Source organism: Halteromyces radiatus (genome assembly GCF_025201355.1).
Source record: "Halteromyces radiatus strain CBS 162.75 chromosome Unknown BX664scaffold_3, whole genome shotgun sequence".
Classification (NCBI taxonomy): Eukaryota; Fungi; Mucoromycota; class Mucoromycetes; order Mucorales; family Cunninghamellaceae; genus Halteromyces; species Halteromyces radiatus.
This window is the reverse complement of record NW_026251689.1, coordinates 251,531-269,106: the sequence shown is the minus strand read 5'-3', so window position 1 is coordinate 269,106 and position 17,576 is coordinate 251,531. Positions and strand designations below refer to the sequence as shown.

At 33.5% G+C, this 17,576-nt stretch overlaps 8 protein-coding genes across 8 annotated transcripts; 3 read left to right on the top strand and 5 right to left on the bottom strand.

Annotated features, from left to right (window-relative positions):
- Positions 1-1,134: 1,134 nt before the first annotated feature.
- Positions 1,135-2,599, bottom strand: BX664DRAFT_276895 (helix-loop-helix DNA-binding domain-containing protein). The gene is made up of 3 exons (XM_051541343.1): positions 2,123-2,599; positions 1,962-2,056; positions 1,135-1,819 (listed from the first exon to the last, which is right to left on the bottom strand). Exons 1-3 carry the CDS (start codon positions 2,554-2,556, stop codon positions 1,245-1,247), a joined length of 1,104 nt encoding a protein of 367 aa, XP_051401010.1. The 5' UTR covers positions 2,557-2,599; the 3' UTR covers positions 1,135-1,244.
- Positions 2,600-2,790: 191 nt separating this feature from the next.
- BX664DRAFT_327586 (uncharacterized protein) lies at positions 2,791-4,053 on the bottom strand. The gene is made up of 3 exons (XM_051544437.1): positions 3,849-4,053; positions 3,486-3,792; positions 2,791-3,384 (listed from the first exon to the last, which is right to left on the bottom strand). Exons 1-3 carry the CDS (start codon positions 4,019-4,021, stop codon positions 2,986-2,988), a joined length of 879 nt encoding a protein of 292 aa, XP_051401009.1. The 5' UTR covers positions 4,022-4,053; the 3' UTR covers positions 2,791-2,985.
- Positions 4,054-4,068: 15 nt separating this feature from the next.
- On the bottom strand, positions 4,069-5,117 carry BX664DRAFT_293688 (Fcf1-domain-containing protein). Its single transcript, XM_051542059.1, has 4 exons — positions 5,014-5,117; positions 4,869-4,958; positions 4,490-4,782; positions 4,069-4,433 (listed from the first exon to the last, which is right to left on the bottom strand). The coding sequence occupies exons 1-4, from the start codon at positions 5,099-5,101 to the stop codon at positions 4,143-4,145; spliced, it is 762 nt and encodes a 253-aa protein (XP_051401008.1). The 5' UTR covers positions 5,102-5,117; the 3' UTR covers positions 4,069-4,142.
- A 211-nt stretch (positions 5,118-5,328) lies between these two features.
- BX664DRAFT_327583 (ribosomal protein S5 domain 2-type protein) lies at positions 5,329-6,669 on the top strand. The gene is made up of 3 exons (XM_051544436.1): positions 5,329-6,248; positions 6,342-6,420; positions 6,504-6,669. The coding sequence occupies exons 1-3, from the start codon at positions 5,393-5,395 to the stop codon at positions 6,514-6,516; spliced, it is 948 nt and encodes a 315-aa protein (XP_051401007.1). The 5' UTR covers positions 5,329-5,392; the 3' UTR covers positions 6,517-6,669.
- Positions 6,670-7,020: 351 nt separating this feature from the next.
- BX664DRAFT_327581 (phosphotyrosine protein phosphatase I superfamily) lies at positions 7,021-8,110 on the bottom strand. Its single transcript, XM_051544435.1, has 5 exons — positions 7,969-8,110; positions 7,787-7,899; positions 7,617-7,694; positions 7,437-7,508; positions 7,021-7,349 (listed from the first exon to the last, which is right to left on the bottom strand). Exons 1-5 carry the CDS (start codon positions 8,009-8,011, stop codon positions 7,176-7,178), a joined length of 480 nt encoding a protein of 159 aa, XP_051401006.1. The 5' UTR covers positions 8,012-8,110; the 3' UTR covers positions 7,021-7,175.
- Positions 8,111-8,624: 514 nt separating this feature from the next.
- BX664DRAFT_293678 (uncharacterized protein) lies at positions 8,625-9,960 on the top strand. Its single transcript, XM_051542058.1, has 3 exons — positions 8,625-8,961; positions 9,165-9,584; positions 9,712-9,960. The coding sequence occupies exons 1-3, from the start codon at positions 8,671-8,673 to the stop codon at positions 9,880-9,882; spliced, it is 882 nt and encodes a 293-aa protein (XP_051401005.1). The 5' UTR covers positions 8,625-8,670; the 3' UTR covers positions 9,883-9,960.
- A 131-nt stretch (positions 9,961-10,091) lies between these two features.
- BX664DRAFT_327577 (developmentally-regulated GTP-binding protein 2) lies at positions 10,092-11,870 on the bottom strand. Its single transcript, XM_051544434.1, has 8 exons — positions 11,752-11,870; positions 11,572-11,660; positions 11,479-11,502; positions 11,115-11,404; positions 10,868-11,031; positions 10,699-10,796; positions 10,335-10,613; positions 10,092-10,231 (listed from the first exon to the last, which is right to left on the bottom strand). Exons 1-8 carry the CDS (start codon positions 11,813-11,815, stop codon positions 10,145-10,147), a joined length of 1,095 nt encoding a protein of 364 aa, XP_051401004.1. The 5' UTR covers positions 11,816-11,870; the 3' UTR covers positions 10,092-10,144.
- Positions 11,871-12,785: 915 nt separating this feature from the next.
- On the top strand, positions 12,786-15,381 carry BX664DRAFT_89850 (uncharacterized protein). Its single transcript, XM_051549786.1, has 5 exons — positions 12,786-12,970; positions 13,052-13,259; positions 13,330-13,518; positions 13,616-14,290; positions 14,365-15,381. The coding sequence occupies exons 1-5, from the start codon at positions 12,953-12,955 to the stop codon at positions 15,057-15,059; spliced, it is 1,785 nt and encodes a 594-aa protein (XP_051401003.1). The 5' UTR covers positions 12,786-12,952; the 3' UTR covers positions 15,060-15,381.
- Positions 15,382-17,576: the final 2,195 nt, after the last annotated feature.

Below are 17,576 nucleotides of genomic sequence, written 5' to 3'. Positions count from 1 at the left end.
ATTTTTGTGAAATATACTCAATGTTTTTATAATCACCTACATAATTGTCGTCATTATAGAAAAAGTGTAATTTAACCAGATCTATCGTTATTATAAATACCCTGTCATACTTGCATTCTTATCTCAGCAATGTCGAAACATCATAAGAAATATGAGATCAGCTGTATCTGACCAAGCATCCATAAGGACACAGTCTTTTTTTTTTTTAAAAAAAAAATCCACTATGGATTTTTGATGATTTTATTTGAAAAAGAGATAGTGAACGTAATCTGATCTACATTATATGTTGATTCAAGGTTTTAATTTGACCAAAACCAATAAGACCTTCAACAAATCATCTTCATCCATGCCAAAATAATGGAAATATGACCAAATCAAAAAAAAAAAAAAAAAAAAAAAACATAACAAACAAATAAAAAAAGAAAATTACGTTTTATTCTTAGTCCTTACATTTCATTGAACCAAACCAGTGGATCCTTTTTTTTTTTTTTAGTCAGTCTGTTCATGAAGAATGGTATCATTGAACAAATGCTTTTGATGTGTTTTTGATAAGTTATTTGATGTGATGAATGATAATTTGAATGGATGATTTATTTGAAACGATTTCCCCAATACTAGCTAATTGTCTAATATCAACCAATAGGAGTACATGAAACATTTTCTCAGCGTAAGGTCAAACAGGAACTAAAAAAAGGTTGATCAAGGAGAGTCTAGTTGATGATGATGATGATAATGAACCCATGATTCATTGTCTGTTATACCTTATCAAGCAAAATCAAATCATGATTTTTTTTTTGAATGATGAACTTTATTACAAGATCCGATGGAACAAAAAAAAAAAAAAAAAAAAAGAACAAAAAAGAAAAAGGAAACAGACAGTGGTTGAATCGGCGATGAGCGGACATGAAGCCATGCATGATGATGACACACACTCCTTGTTCAAAAAGATAAAAAAAAAAAAAAAAGTCAAAATGATATCATGAATTGATAACCGATGAGAATCAAGAATAATAAAAATGGATTGATTTGAGAATCAAGAATAATAAAAGTGGATTGATTTGTTTTTTTTTTATTGATAAGATAACAAGTAGAAAAAATAATAAAAAAAAATAACAAAGAAAAAAATAACAAAAAAAAAAAAGAAAGTGTAATTACAGTCATAAAACATAGATATCAAAAAAGAAAGGAGAATAGAAAGTGGAAGGAAGGATAAACTAATATAAATAAAGAAGGACCCCCAAAATTCAAGATTGTGAAGTAGGATCATCACTGGCTATATGTAAATTCCCAAATTGTTGTTGAAATTGAAGTGATCCAACCCTTTCATGCCTTGTAGCTGAGTGATGTTGTTCATTGGAGGCATTGTTGTTACTACTATTGTTATTGTTAGGCTTAGTTGTAGAAGTGGTATTGTTCAATGGTATAGTCGATGAGTTACTTCCAAAAAGATGAAGATCATCCTTCATAGTGGAAGGAGGAGGAGGCTGGTTAATCATATATGCTGCTCCACCGATCCCATTGATAGCAGATGAAGTAGTAGATGTTGTACGAGGTTGTTGATGATGATATTCTTCCTTGATATATTGTTGTTGTCCTGCTGTACATCCACCTTTAGCAGCTTCAATCATTCTTTCCAATTCTTGTACCCGATCCTTGTACCGTGCAACTTCTTCGCGTAAATCCTTGATGTGATCCACTGAGAGTTTTAGAATCGTTCCTTTATTGATCGCCTTGCCTCCATTTTGTATATTTGAAGTGTTGATATTGGAGCTACTGGGTGCACTTTCCAATAGATGTTCGGGAAGAAGTGTTGATAATTCTAAATAGAAGGAAAAAAAAAAAAAAGAAAGTTCAATGCAAACCGTGAGAAAAAGAATGGTTTTATATATATACTGTGATTAACATTTTCTCTCTCTCTCTTTTTTTCTTTCCTTCCACCCCTGATGCTCCATATACGTTACCTTGAATTCGTTCATTGATGTTATCTCTTCTTCTACGTTCCACTGCATTATGTGATTCTCTTCGTCTTCTTCGTTTTTCAAACATTTCTTGTAAACTATAATAATAATAATAATAACAAACATCTTAATTATATATCATATATACATATAGTATTACTTACTTCCTCTGTTGTACTTCATCGTCTTCATTGCCTACAAAACCATCCAAATGACTAGTAGAGTTTGAAGGAGACACAATCAAGTCGTTTCGACCACCACCTGTGGCAAACATAGTTGGAGGGGATTGACCAAAAGATGAGCTAGAGTCCAAGCTTGTACCAAACCAGTTTGAAGCCGTAGGATCAACTGTATTAAAAGGTATCCCTCTTGGTGGACTCATTGCAATAGAAGCAGCAGTACCAAAACTACTTTGTCGTTGGTGGGGATGATGGTGATACGAGGCTTGGTGATTGAACACCCCGCTATTACGTTGTTGTTGTTGTTGTTGTTGTGAACCTCGTACAGGCATAGCGCCTACTGTTGTATGTTGCGACGTCATGGCATGTTGGAAAGAATCAGAGTCTAAATTGAATTCTTGCTGCGTAGGTGAATACATTTTTTTTTATTTTTCAAAAAAAAAGAATGGATGGGGGCAGACCAAAAAAAAAAAAAAAAAGAATAAAAAAGATAAGATAAAAAAGAGAAAGAAATGTATAACTATATACCACTGTTCAGTATACAATATTTATAAAGAAGACGTGTAAAAAAAAAAAATAAATAAAAGAAAATAAAAAAAAAAAAAAAAGAAAAAGAGAAGAAAAAAGAAAAAAAAAAAAAAAAGAAAAGAAAGATAAAGATAGAGAAAATCCCATGACCGAAATTTGAAAAAAAAAAGAGGGGTGAAGCCAAAAAAGCTGAGATACAAATCTATTTGACTTCTGCTTTGTTCAAAAAATACATATTATTTTTCATAAAAGGTATGGTTTTGTTTATTATTCTTTTTTTTTCATAACAACGGAATAAAAGGTAACACTAAATGTAATACTTATGTTGATAATCGTTGCTTGATTTGTTGTTCCCAGTTAATATAATCCTTATATTTCTTGGAATCACGGTAATCTTGTAAATTAATCATCGATACAATTCCTGATACAGTATTTTTCTTCTTATTATTCGTAGATGAATGGGGTATTATTGTTGTTTTTGTTGTATTGTTATTTTTAGATGTTTTCTTTTCCTTGATTGATCCTTCGTTGTCATTGGTTGCTTCGATCACTGACTCTGTTGCTTTTCTTTTTCTGGTCGATCGTGTCAATACCGTAAACTCCTTTTTGAGTTGCTCCAATTTGGTTTCACATTCCTGTTGAATTAATGTAACACTTTTGTTGAATTCTATGCTACCGCAGGTACACAGATTTTGTAGTTTCGTCTTATCTAGTCTTGTCTATATATGGAGTGATCCAAACAAATAAACCAAAAAAAAAAAAAAAGTAAGCTATCTTCAAGTACCTTTTTTTTTTTCTCTTTTTCTTATATATTACTTACTCCAACTGCTTTTGAGCATACATAAAAAGCAGCAGCCTTCCATATTGCCGAATTCAGTTGTTCTTTTGCTGAAACTTGTTGTGCAGGACCAAGCTTGGCAATGTGTTGTTCTACAAAAAAAGTATAAAAGTCTTGAGCATGTGTAGCCAATATAGTGGATCCAAAGGCAACACCAAGTGTATCGAAGGTAATGGTTGATTTTAGATTCAAGTGTTTTCGTACTGCTGATAATGTAGATTCATATGTCTTTTGATTACAACCCGCGAGTTCGGCTGCTAATTTACTATTCCATCCAAACATTCCTAAACTAATATATAAGAAAGAGTGAATATTTGAATTATTCATAATATATAAATTATATACCTTTCATAAGCCAGTTGAATGCTAATAACATGTTGACTATTTGGTCCTTTACTAAATGTTCTAGTTGGTACCTTGGAAGAACATTGACCTTGATAATATCCAGCACGTTCACGAAGTTTGGTATTGTCAGTTAAATGAAGACGTTCAAGACAATGATCTAAGGGATTGGACATAAAAAAAAAAAGGAATAAGGAAAAAAAAAAAAAAAAAAAAAAGAGCCAAAAAAAAGGGGAGTCTAAAAAAAAGTCAAATTTTTATTATATATGTCAAAAAAAATAAAGTGTAACTGACAGTCTATGAATCTTTGGTATCATCTGATGATCGTTTCCTTTTTTCACCAGTCTTGGAAGTAGTATTAGTAGTAGTTTTGTCGTTGTTGGTATTTTTATTCTTCTTGTTGCCTTGATTTTTTTGTTTTTTTGGTGGAGGAGGAGATTGTTTTTTCTTCTTTTTCATACTAAGAGGATTGGCACCTTTGACTTTTCTCTTCTTGTGAACAGGTTCAGTTGGAGGTTTCTGTACCAATTTGGCTATTTTTAATTGTTGTGCTTCAGCAGAAGAAGGTAGAGTTTTTTCTTTTTCTTTCTATAAAACATATATAAAAATGAGTTATATATTATATATATTTGATTCATACTTACTTGTAGAATAGCATCCTTTGTCACTTTTGATAAAGGTTCCAAAATAATCATACCATTTTTAACACGTAAGACGGGTACACCGGGAATATCATGGATTTGTTTTCGTATAATATCATTTTGAGTTGCAATAACATAATTATTATCATTGTTGGATCCAATCAATTCCAATATACATTGTTGACTAGTTACAGGAAGATGATGTTTGCATTTTCGTCGTTCAAAACTTTTAGCAACCGTTGCAGCGCGATGATCTCCAGTTTTGTGAAGTTCTTGAATAACACATTCGGTTACCACTATATATATATAAGGATAATTAGTATTCAATCTATATAATATATATATATATATATATATTTTGAATAATAATATTCATTCATACTTGGTCGAGTTGGATTGCATAGCACTGTTTGTAGATCCTGTTGTAAATTAAGACGTTGTTCTGTAGCCAATTTACAAAAACTACTATCCACTAAAAAAAAAAAGAATTAATCCGCTTATTTATTTGATTAATAAAAGAAACTTACATAGTATCTGATAAGGAGTACGAAAATTGAAGCTTATGCAATAAGAATGCATTGCTTTTTTATAAAGACGACTCGTTTTAGCTCGCATGTTGAGGAAAAAAAAAAAGATACAAAAGAGAAAATCAATGCATTTTGAATTTCCCTCTCCCCTTTTTTTAAACTTTTCTTCTCAGCCACCTTTTGAGCCATCTGGACTCTTTTTTTTTTTTTTGTGACTTTACGATTTCAACCACCCCCTTCACCTTGCCCTAATGTCGACTTTTTTTTTTTTTGGTTTCTCAGATTATCCTGATCTTTTTTTTTCTTATTTCTTATTTTGTTTCTCTCTTTCTCTTTCCTTTTTTTTTTTTTTAAACAAACTTTTTTTTTTTGGGACAAAATGATGTTGTTACGGAGAGTACTTCCTATGGCCAAGTACAATGTTCCCAGAATTGCCACCGCCACGCCAATAACCGGTTTTCGATTCATGACCACGCTTCAACCTCAAACAAAAGTTGTTTTCGATGATATCCTTACTGAAAGAGAACGACCTGAATCATTATCCTATTTCACTGGTAACTTCAAATACAACGATCTCTTGATTGAATTAGATATGCTGTATAAACAATATGCCGATTGGAAACCAACAACCACTCAAACCATTACCGAAACTCAAGAAGGAACATCCGTCTTGTCAGTGGAAGAACAAGCATCTTTGACTGCTGTAGCTGAAAAGACATATGCCTGGAAATTGCGTGACAAGATGTCTGAAATGTTAGCTATTCCTTTGAAGACTTCTCAATGGCGAAAGATTACTTTGCATTTGAACCAACTTGCATCTTTACCTCGACCTTTACCTCCTCAAGTAACTCAAGTATTATCTGCCTATGAACGTTTTGACTCTACAGCTTTACAACGACAAAATGGTGATAAACATAGTGTATCGAAAGCATTGGATGATATGGGTCGTGCTTATGCTGTGGGACGAAGAAAGGAATCAAGTGCTCGCTGTTGGGTAGTGGAAGGTGAAGGTAAAGTACTTGTCAATGGTATGGAATTACAAGATTACTTCAAACGACCTGTAGATCGTGATCAAGTTGTGTTACCTTTAACTGCTACTGAATTGACTGACAAGTACAATGTATGGACTATTGTTACTGGTGGTGGTACCACTGGTCAAGCTGAAGCTATTAAATTGGGTGTGGGAAAGGCTTTATTGATTCATGATAGTGAATTGAAACCTACTTTACGAAAAGGTAAGTTAAATAGGATAAATAGATTGGGTTAGTTGAAGTAAATTGACTTTATTTTATTTATTCTTCTTGTGTGGGGTACACCTCATATTTTAGCTGGTTGCATTACTCGTGATCCTAGAGTTGTGGAACGTAAGAAGGAAGGTCAACGAAAGGCCCGTGCAAAGTATACCTGGTAAGTTCATGAACATTTATTCTGATAAACAAATGAAATGATGATTAATTCTTTTTTTTTTTTGCTTTCTTTCTTTTTTATAGGGTCAAGCGTTAAAATGTCATATCAAGTACCAATATATTATTTTCATTCTTTTTTCTTTATTCAAATCATTTGTACATTTCCTTAGTTTTTTTTTTTTGGCTTTTTCTTTTTTTACTCTTCATAGTTTAGACAATCATTACCAAAATAAAAGATATTTAAAATTCCTTCTATAATACTCTTATATGATGGATTAATAATAATAGGTAGTTTTCTGGCATATCTATTTTCTTGGTATCACAGATGTGGAAATGAAAATGATCATGATATTGAAAACAGTGTTTCTATTGAGCAAGAAAGTACATCAACTTTAATTTGTTCTTATCCCTTTACTTAAAAGAAAAGAAATAGGAGAGAGATCACTCTCACCTCCTATAGGGCATAGTGGAGAGGATCTATTTACCATGTCATCATGGCATTTTTTTTTTTTGTATAACCTTCAACTATTTCTTTTGATCGACATAATCAATTCCCTTTTTGGGATCATGAGTAAAAGTAGACTATTATCAAAAGTAAGGAGGTCATCAAGCCCGCGCGTTTTATTGATGGTTATTCAATCAATCATAAAAAAAAAAAAAGAATTCTACTGTTACAATTGACAATCTATAATGATCTAACTAGACTAATGGGCTATACACAATTATAACCACTAAACTACATTGAATAATTCTAAACTACAACATACCAAGATGTTTCAAAAAACCTTCACTAGCCCGAGTGACTTGCTTAAAGTTGTGTTCAAAGCCATCAATACCACCATAGTATGGATCTTGGATAATACGTTCTCCTTGTGGGTCAAATTCACCAAATAAGGATATCACCGCCTTTGATCCAGCAGGTTTTTTGTTCTATGAGAGAAACATGTTTTGTTCAAAAAATTAGTTAGTTGTATCCATGCCAATTAGTGAAACGTGATTATATATATATTAGATTACCAGTAAGTCTTCCAAATTTGATTCATCCATACAAAGGATATAATCGAATTCTTTGAAATGTTGGGTAGTCACCTAATAAAAGATAAACGAAAAAAAAAAAGATGAGATCAAAGTAATATTATCCCATAACCCTTGGTAAGGCGTATATAAAAAGGAGTTCTTTTTTTTCCATGCCCTTACCTTTTGTGCTCGATGATTGACAGCAGCGCCGTATTTTTCACAGGTGGCCGCACTACGACTATCTGGTTTGCTTCCTACCTATACATACGACGTCATTCATTACCCCCCAGAATATAAAAAGAATGAGTATCAGTTGGATTTTTTTAAAGAATCTATTATTCACTACATACATGATATCCAGCCGTTCCTGCCGAGTCGATCTTTTTAAAACGTTCCGTCAATTGATGTTGTTGAACAATATGAGCGAAGACAGCTTCCGCCATAGGAGAACGGCAAATATTACCTATTAAAAAAAATAGGGATGAATAAACTTTTTCCATACAGATCCATAGTTTTTTTTTTCTGTTCTAACCTAAACAAACGAAAAGAACACTAATAGTAGGATGATTGATCATGTCGAATAAAGGTCAAATCCAAAGGAAGCGAGAATGAAAAAAATGAAAAAATAAAGAAAGAAAAAAAAAAAAAGAGAAGAAAAGAACAGAAACCTCTTCCTTCAGGGCCAACGCGGAGTTTGATAGAGTTAGTGATCATTGGTTTAATAGTTTTTACTATTTTTCTCCAATCGTCAAATAAGAAGAGATATGAATTTACAACGTTACCATGATGACATTCCACAATAACAACAACAAAAACAAATAAAATCGATAACAACAGTAGTTTACATAAGATACTCCTGGGGAGAAGAAGAAGAAGGAGGAGAAGGGATGTGGGACGAGAAGGAGTGAACCTTGGGGTTGCCCAAAACCAACTTTAAACAGGTACAAACCCCGATCCCTTTTAAAGGTGGAATGGATTTGCATTTTAACTTTTTTTTTTTTTTTTTTTATCTAGTGTATATAAAATGTTGCCATGGTATCACTTTCTACAATCTTTTCCCATTTTCTCCTTTTTTATTGATTTTTACTCTCCTTAATCATTATCATCATCACTCCTTTTTTCGATTGGATTATATAACTTTCAATCTACTTTTTTTTTATTATTTTTTTTTCTTTTCATTTCCTTTTTTTTTTTTTTTAATATCGTTTGATCTTTGTTCACATTTTAAAGAAAAATGTATTCACCTGATAATTATGAAATCATGTCTGAAATCGTGATGGTGGCGTGTATCACGGCTCTATCATTGTTTTTTGGTAGAAAGATCGCCGGTATTGAAGGACCAGTACGTTATGTGCGCGGTCTTTTACTGCTTCTTTATGGTTTAAGTTGGGCATTTGATATGATCGCATGTATGTCTACTAGTACAAACAATGGTAATTTCATCTCTTGTATGATTGGTTTCTTCAATTGTGTTCTTTTACATACCGTTACCAAGGTGGTTTTGTATCTTTACTTTATTGAAAAGGTTTGTAAAAGAAAAAAAAATATATATATCTACATATACTATCACTCCGTTTTTTTTTCTTCATTCATTATACCATCATGCACTATTTATTTATTATTCGCCATCACCATTATCATCATTCATCAATCAATCAATCATCACCATCATCATCATCAAATTTGATTATTTATCTTTTTTTTTTTTTTTTTCCTTTCGATTACTAGGCATACATCATTTCCGTTCCTAAAAGCAAGCGATTATCAACTACACTTTATGTATGTAACCTCTGTATGCTAGTACCTTATATTGGTCTAGTGATCATGATGGTGATCTACCGTGAAGAATTGATCAGTGCAGATTTCCCTTATTTCTGCTCCATTGGTTATCAAAAGCCAGCTTCATTAATTGTATTGGCCTATGAATTTGTTATCAATTTGATGTTTGCCGGAATCTTTATCAAGTACAGTTTCTGGCCCAATACTGCTCAACAAACCTCTCATCAATCATCTTCTTTGCACATGATGGCTAAACGTAATATCACCGTTGCTATTGTTTCTGCTATCATGGCCATTGCTAATTATGGTGTGGTGATTTATTATGATGGTGCTCCTCGTGGCTTGATGGCAATGACTGTCTCTGCTCTGGTAAGATATACAAAAAAGAAAAAAAAAAAGAAAAAAAAATAAAGAGCTTCCAAAAATGGAAAGACCTTTGCTCTTATTGGACTTTTTTTTTTTTTTCTTACTTTTTTTTTTCCTTCATTTATCATAGGATGTGACAGTAGTAGCTGGTGTTGTTCAATGGGCTACCTCTCATCCTGCCGAGATTCAAAGTTTGGAAAAGTTGTTGCAGCGTGGCAATGGTGATAAACCTGTCAAACTTGAAATCAAGCAACATCAAGAAGTAGTTGTATTGACTGAAATGGCTCATGATCGAGTGTAGTATATCATATCATTATCTATTTTCCTCTTTTTTCTTTTTTTTTTTTTATCCCTTAGTTAGTATAAACAATACAAAAAGAAAAAAAAAAACCAGTGTTGTTTTTGATTTAAATTTAGTATCTATTAGTAATCTTGAAAAATAAAAACATGTTTTTCCAGCATCATCATATATAGTAATCTTTTCAACTTCTTCAAAACCAACTCCATTCCAAAATCATATTATTTCATATAAATAAATATACATTAGATAAAGTAGAATTTCTTTATTTCTTAACAACTTGTACAACATCTTCATCATGTACTAAATGAGATAAACCAACCCGTTGAGGATTATGTTTTGTTGAAGTTCCCTTTTAACGAGATCCACAAAAAAAAAAAAAAAAAAAAAGGGAGTTAGATCGATCTCTATAGTTTTCATATCATTGTATTTTTTCTCTCTCTCTTTAGACTTACCCAGATAAGTGCATATCGAAAAGTTTCAGCCAATGATCGATGAATAGCATGACACACATGTTCAACTGTAGCTCCACTTCTTACAATCAGACCATCATCAAAATCAGGATATTCGCCCCGTTTCTTAGTATATACCCGCATCAAACCCAATTTCTTCCAAATGCATTCTACAAGATAATCCATATTCAAATCGTCTTCACAAGATACTACTACAGTGTCAGGTTGTCGTGCCAATCGATCTACTTCTTCCATTGAGATTTGATCAATCTTGTTATAGCACTATAAAATAAAAACGGATAAAATATCAATATATATATATATATCTATATATTATTATTATTAGTTTTATATGGATGATACTTACGTAAAGGCATTTGATATATCTTCTATTTCCAAGTACAACGTCAATAAATTGTTCCACAGTAATATCTTCTCGAATTACAATGTCAGCATTAAATATTTCTAAAGCGAAAAAAAAAGGGTTATGGTCGAATTATTCACTTACATCATTACTTCCTTGATTCTAAACTTACTGTAATCATGTAGGATATTGTGTACCATTTTTTGATCCAAATAAGTCAATTTAACTGTAGCGTTAAAACTAATACCACCAGCTTTTTTGACTTTAAATGATACATTGGGGAATGATTGATTCAACCGAATACCAATAGCTTCCAATTCTGCTTCTAATTGAGGTCTAAGAAGATTTTTTTTTTTTTTAAAAAAACAATGAATCATTCTTCATTTTTCTTCTTCTTCTTCTTCTTCTTCCCATCTTACCTTTGTTGTGCTGATTTTGTAGCATCCAACATCATCAAAACAATATCTGCTGTTCTTGCCACTGCGATCACTTGTTTACCACGACCTTTACCTTCTGCGGCACCACCAATGATCCCCGGTAAATCTAATAACTGAATAGTGGCTCCATTGTAGTTGATTTTTCCAGGTACACACGTCAATGTTGTGAATTCATAGCTTGCCACTTCACTGTTTTGTGGTGTGAGTTTTGATAATAAAGTTGACTTGCCTACCGAAGGGAACCCAATCATGACCACACGAGCATCTCCTGACTAGATAAAACATAAGACAAGAAAATGAGTATACTTGAAATTACCTTAATATTTAATAAGTGATAAAGACTTACTTTTTGAACGTCAAAACCTTGACCCTATTGAATATACGGATACAATTAGTTTTTATTTTCTATAATATATTCCAAATATTTTATTTAAAATACCTTTTCTGATTTGGTTTGAGCTCCTTCCATCAACTGCACTCGATATTTTGCAAGTTTCGCCTTCAATAACCCAAGATGGTATTCAGTGGCTGTTGAAATAAATAAATGGTCAATATAATATATAGATCGTTTGTTCGTTTGTTCCTTCGTTAGTTAGTTATTATTATCCATTTTATTTACCCTTGTTCTTTTGTGTACGCTTGATTTCATTTTCAATATCTTGGATCTTTTCCAGAATACCCATTTTAAAGAAAATTAGCAAAAAATGTTTGGAATCGAAAAAGCAAAAAAAAAAAAAAAAAAAAAAAAAGGAAGAGAGAAAACAAAAAAAAATTACTTGTCTGCGGCCTACAACCAAAAAAAAAAAAAAACACTAATTCAACTTCAGTCGCCCTGGTGGTTCCTGCATCTTTTTGGACTCTAATGGTTTTCTTTAAGGTATCTCTTACCCGTTCGTTCTGTATATAAACAATAACTTCTTTTGTTTTTTTTAAAAAAAAGGAAGTGGATGCATTGTTTTCTATTAGAAGAGGAATGACGAATTGAGTCATGATGGATGATTTAAAGGTGTTCGTCTTTAATAGGTAATAATCCAAGCTTACTTGCTCTGTGAATAAAACATGAAATCCGTCATTTATGATTGAATAAATAGTATCGTAGTATTTTGATCTTCCTATTTGATCAAATGGAAGAAACTTTTTTTTGTGTGTGTTCATTAAATAACATAGAATCATGCATATGCATCTCTTCATTTATAATCAGTTACAGGTGATGACTAACTCATTAGCGTGCTTGACTATTGATTCTATTTTAATATCCATGATATTGCCAAAGATACACTCACAAAATAGGTGGATGCAGTAAAAAAAAAAAAAAGTGCTTCAGTCGGTGATTGAACCGTGCTACTTTTCTGGATGAAATCTAAAAAAGTCCCTTTTGTAGACGCCAACCCCCCTGTTTCCTTTTCTTTCTTTTTTTTTCTTTTTTTCTTTTTTCACTATTTCTCTTTTTTTATTTTATTTTGTCATCATGACTACTATTGTTGAATTTTGTACACCGCCTGTACCTGGGGAAACACACAAGTATTATGGTGATGCTCACAATAATTTTATCAGGTTGCCTCAATTCGATACCTCTCGAACTTTACCGGTTGTTAATACCAAGATGAAGAAGAAATCAGTCGAACAAAAGACAATCCATGACTTGGCAGCGGTGGGTAATTTGAACTTTTTGAAACAAATCTTACGTTTATTACCGGATCCTCTCAAGGCTGTCAACGATCCTCAATCTTCTACTGGTTTTACTCCTCTGCATTATGCTGCTGCTCGTGGTCATTTGAAAGTGGTCGAATGTCTTGTGGATGAATATTCCGTGTCTGTAGATGCAAGAGACAAGGAAGGTGAAGTAAGTAAAATCGTTCGTTATGAACAAAAACGTATATTATAGATTCTAACTTTTACTTTTTGATATGATTACTTAGACTGCTCTTCATAAAGCGGCATATAATGGCCATTACCATATCGTCAAGTATTTACAATCAAAGAATGCTAACTTACACCAAAAAGATAAGGATGGATGGACAGCTCTTCACAATGCCTGTGCTCGTGGTTACCTTCCTATTGTACGTTTACTTATCAATCATGGTGCACGTGTTGATGTACGGAGTAAAATGGGTCATACACCGCTTAGTACGTTTTATACTTAAAAAAAAAAAAAAGCGACAATCCACTCATTCATTTATTATATACTTTTTCATAGTTAATGCTGCATCGAAAGGATATATATCTATTGTAGAATACTTATTGGATGAAGCTCATGCAAACCCTTTGATGAAAAATAATATTGGTGAAGCTGCTTATGATGCTAGTGCTGTGTCTCGTGAAGCTTATGTTTGTGAGCTATTGGAAAAGGCAGAAAAGAAATGGTGGCATACTCAACAAATGGAAGGTAATAACATGGTATATACCACTGATTTATTATTTATTTACATATGACTGAAGAAACTACTTTTTTATTATTCTTAATTTTATTGTTTTTATTATAGGAATGGATGATCCATCTTTCACCAAAAGTAAACCATATGACATACTTGATTATCATGTTACAGTGATGGTTGTTCTTCATGAAAATCAACGAGCTACTTCACTTTTGGGTCTTTCTCGTCCTCAATTTAGTGCCAACTACCTTACGAAACAAGATGTACGTGGACCTTGGTCTCTCCATCCTTCTGGCACTCCCTCTTCTAAAGATCAAGTCGAACCTCCACGACAAAACAATGGTACTGGAAAAGCAAATTGGTATTGGATCACAGACTGGCAAATTGATCTTAGTGACCCTCGCATTGATCCTACCTCTGGATGGCAATATGCTCGATCTTTTGACGAGGCTGATGAACATTGGACACCTGTGGCTCCTACTGGTGGAAATGGTTGGGTGAGACGACGACGTTGGGTACGCGTGATGAATCGACAAATGGATTTTGCAGCAGCCACAAGTAACTCTCAACATTCTCTCAGCAACAATGGATTTGATGCGGCAAATAGCGATTATTTGGAGATCGCAGAAGAAATGGTGATATCAGCCACAACAACGGAAGCCAACACAACTATGGATGATGAACCCAATGGACAACAAGGAAATGTGCATCGTATCCAAGCATTGACAAAGGAATTACGGACCTATGAAGAATCTGTGCAACTACTTTTGGCAGGTGTCAAAGGTAATTCTCAACACAGGAAAAAAAAAAAAAAAAAAAAAAGAGAAAAGAGAAATACTAATAAACTCTTATTTTAGATGATTTGAACCAATACCGCAAGGAACGAGCCAATAACCTGATCAAACTACATTCAACCAAAATTGATAAACTCAACACGGAAATTGCTATTCTCGCTCCACAACTAACTACGCCAATATCACCAGTGCCACTTGAACATAATGCAGAACTTGCTCGGGAACTCGGCTTTATTTCCAACAAATATCAACATGGGGAGGAGGATGATCATGATGATAATAATAGATACCCCAACAAAGCAAATGGAAATGATTTTGATGCAAATCCTTGGACTCGTGACACTATTGGTGATCGTAACTCATATCAACCGCGTCCTTTACGACAACAACAACGTGATGACATTGACAACCATAGCAACAGTAGTAGTTTATTACATCAAGTTGATTTCAATAGCAGCAATAACAATAATAGTGATATCAATCGACCAACAACAACAAGAGAATTTATTTGGGAATCAGATGTAGAAGCCAAGGATTGTCGACGATGTAACAGAAAATTTGGATTATTGAATAGAAGACATCATTGTCGCCGATGTGGATTAATTGTGTGTGATCGATGTTCTACTTCTCGCACTTATCTCTCAGCTTCTGAAATCTTACAAAATCCTCATGGTCCAATAGAACCTTCTCATGTATTGGAATCTCAACATCAACGTATTTGTGACAAATGTTATGCGGATTTAGGAATCAGTTCCTAAATACAAATATTTGGTATTTTGTCTTTTGAATTCACTCTCCGTGGATGATGGTTCCTTATGTTTTTATATATGATTATGATGATGATTATTTATTATGATACCATTTTCCCTTTTTATTATATTTTTATCAATAAAATCAAACGTGTTTATACCATTTTATGAAGAAAAAGAAAACAATATAATGATCGAATGCCCATGGTTTTGTTTTTAAGGGGGAGAATCAACTCGGATGAAAATGGAAAGCTGTCGTCCAAATCAAGAAGGTTGCATGAAAACAAATACACAAAAATAGGTTTACCTTTTTATCATTTAACAACATAACTTTTTTTTTTTTTTTTTGTTATTATTATTTTCTTTCTTTCATTCTACTTTCATCTATCATTATTTTTTATGTCTTCTTTGTTGAATCAATATTTACAACGGCCAACTATAAACAATTCTTCTCATCATCATCAAACACCTATTATGCCCGTTAAGCGTATGGTGACAGTGGAAGAAATCCCTTCTCGTCGAATACAATCATCATCATCTGCTACCATTACTCAATTGACTACTACGCCTTCAACAACAACATCGTCGACAACAGTAACGACAGTACCAGCACAACAACAAGCACGAGTCTATCAACTTACTTTGGATGATAGTGATAGTGATCATGGCGAAGATGATGATGATGATGATTCATCACACAATAACAATGGATCTTCTAATATTTCTTCTCAAACATCAAGACGTACACTACCTTCTTTACCAGTTCATTCTTCCAATAATAATTATTTTATGAGGGATCATACCATGTTAGAACCTATTGCTGAACAAAGTGATATCCTTCCTTCACCAAATTCAGAAGAAGAAGATGAAGGTGATGATGATAGCAGCAGTCGTCCTAGTACACCTTTAATGAATCAACAAGAACAATTTCAAGCCATTATTGAACGTCTATTAGAAGATCAATTTGGTCCTGCTCCTGATACTTTGCCCACATCTTCTTCAACCTCCGCTCCCATTTATAAAAAGACTTCAACTGAAACAATTCAATCTTCCTTATCTCCCGACTTATCAACTGATATTGCAAAAGATTCCCATTCAACTGGTCTATCAGCAGATATAGTTGAACCAAAGCCATATTCTCAAAGGTATTACCAATATATATTGTTACAAAGCACCATTATCTCATTTCTCTTTTTTTTTTTTTTTTTTTTTTTTTTTTTTTTTGTAAATTACAGTTCTTCTACTTCTCAAAATGATCAGCAACAACAACAACAACAGCAGCAACAACAGCAACAACAACAACAACAACAACAGCAAGAACAATCCAAAGGTTGGAGATGGAGTACGGGAAATGATGCAAAAAATGTACAAAACAACACACTTACCGACAAGCAGGCAACCTTGGCAGCTGCATTGAACATCAAGACAAACACGCCTGATATTCCACTCAAGATTGAGACCAATACGAACATGATTAACAGGTTATCTAGTCCATCCTCTTCTTCCTTTGTAAAAGGGTCCATCTCACCTGTTAAGACCTTTCAACAACAACATTACTTGAAACCAAATACTGACAGCAACAGCAGCAGTGGAAGTATCAGTGGTAGTGGTTCCTTCAAACAAATGTCGCCCATGACTTTAGAAACAGGATCTATTCGAAGTAGTTCCAGTATTAACAGTCCTATCACCATTAACAATAGTCATCACAGTTGGTCATCTCAGCATCAGCCCATCCAACCCTATCAAAGCCTTCGTCGACGTACATCCAAGGAAGAAATGAACGACACAATTGAAACAATGTCTGAAATGACAAGCAGCAGTGGTATTGGTTATCAACATCCTAGTCATCGCCGATCAGGTCCTACTTTTACATCCTATAAATCTTGTAACGATCTTTTTGTGGTACGACAGGCTTTGGAAACGAATCATTCACCAACTGGATCAGTAGTATGTTCTCCTACAGAAGAAGTACAGAAGAATACACAACAACAACAAGCTAGTCATTTACGACCATCGGCTTCGTATAGTACATTAACCAGTGGCAGTATTCATTCATCTATGTTTCAAGAACCGTATCAAGCTCAATGGATGGCTCATCAACGACGATTCTCTGATCAATATGCAACCAATAACAATAACAACAACAACAGCAACAATAATAATAATAATAATAATCACTCAGTGTCTATGATGCATCGACTCTGTCACTGTGCTCGACGTGGTGATACACATGAAAATGGATGTATATTCGCTTCAGCATCATCAGCCAGCAACAACAATATCATCAACAAGAGACATAGCCATATTTCGTTATCTTCATCTTCAGCGGCCGTTACTACTCCTGTGCTCCATTCTTCCGCATCTACTTCCTTTTTGCGTCCTCCTGATTTAGATCATCGACTTTCCACTCTCTCATTGAATCAAAACAACTCTCATCCAAGTAATGTCAGCGTTTCCAGCAGTAATGGTTGTAGTCAAGATGTCAACCTTCCACCTCCTCGTCCTTTGTACCAAAACAATCATAGT